The following is a 754-nucleotide window of genomic DNA, read 5'->3' on the forward strand; positions in this document are numbered from 1 at the left end:
CAACCATGAAAGAAGCCAACCAATAAATCTAGAACTAAAATAAAGCTCTGATGAACAGCTATATACTTAAAGAAATTGTGTGACACATATCAGTTCCAACACAACTTTCTCATGCTAAAACTTTCATGTTTGTATGAGGCTTTAACGCAGCTGTGGGACTGTCTGTTGCAAGAATATCAATGTCATATCCTTTTTCTTTATTTTGGCATGCCATTTATTGTTTTTCTGTTTTATTATTTCTTAGAAGCCTAAGTTTTGTGATATAATGGTTAACCAAGAGAGAAACCAACTGATCATAGAAAATCTTGACTGCTGTTTGAATTTAAGCAGAGTTGGTGATCTTACTACCTACAGTCAATAATACTGATGTGTGTAGACCAGCAATTGGCAAGCAAACCGAATAAACATAAATAATAAGCATCAACAGGCCAACAGATATGATGAAGAATGTAACGGCCTTCGAGGTTCATTACTCACTCTTCAAATTTCCTAAGATTAAAAACTGCTTCTTAAGTATCCTTCAAATACAAACTTTCAACTCACATCACGAAAATTAACAGCTTTCAAAAGATGCAGCACATTCTTAGCATTGTCGATTTTGGTCATTAGCTGATAGTCATTATGTTCATCGTCTAACTGAGAGGATAATGACATTTTCCTTGACGTTTTTGGTTCCAATGGCCCGCATAAACAAACATTTCACATCCAACACTGTTTATTGGCATTCATGTCACTATTTGTATTCTAAAATAGA

At 34.4% G+C, this 754-nt stretch overlaps 1 protein-coding gene across 1 annotated transcript in view; it reads right to left on the minus strand.

Annotated features, from left to right (window-relative positions):
* Positions 1 to 720, minus strand: part of LOC119585165 (cell cycle checkpoint protein RAD1-like) — a 27,588-nt gene extending 26,868 nt beyond the window's left edge. The window contains exon 1 of the mRNA XM_037933800.1: positions 544 to 720. Within this exon, the coding sequence (XP_037789728.1) occupies positions 544 to 654 (111 nt within the window). The 5' untranslated portion in view covers positions 655 to 720. The remainder of the gene's footprint in view (positions 1 to 543) is intronic.
* Positions 721 to 754: the final 34 nt, after the last annotated feature.

This window comes from Penaeus monodon, chromosome 19 (genome assembly GCF_015228065.2).
Source record: "Penaeus monodon isolate SGIC_2016 chromosome 19, NSTDA_Pmon_1, whole genome shotgun sequence".
NCBI classification, from domain to species: domain Eukaryota; kingdom Metazoa; phylum Arthropoda; class Malacostraca; order Decapoda; family Penaeidae; genus Penaeus; species Penaeus monodon.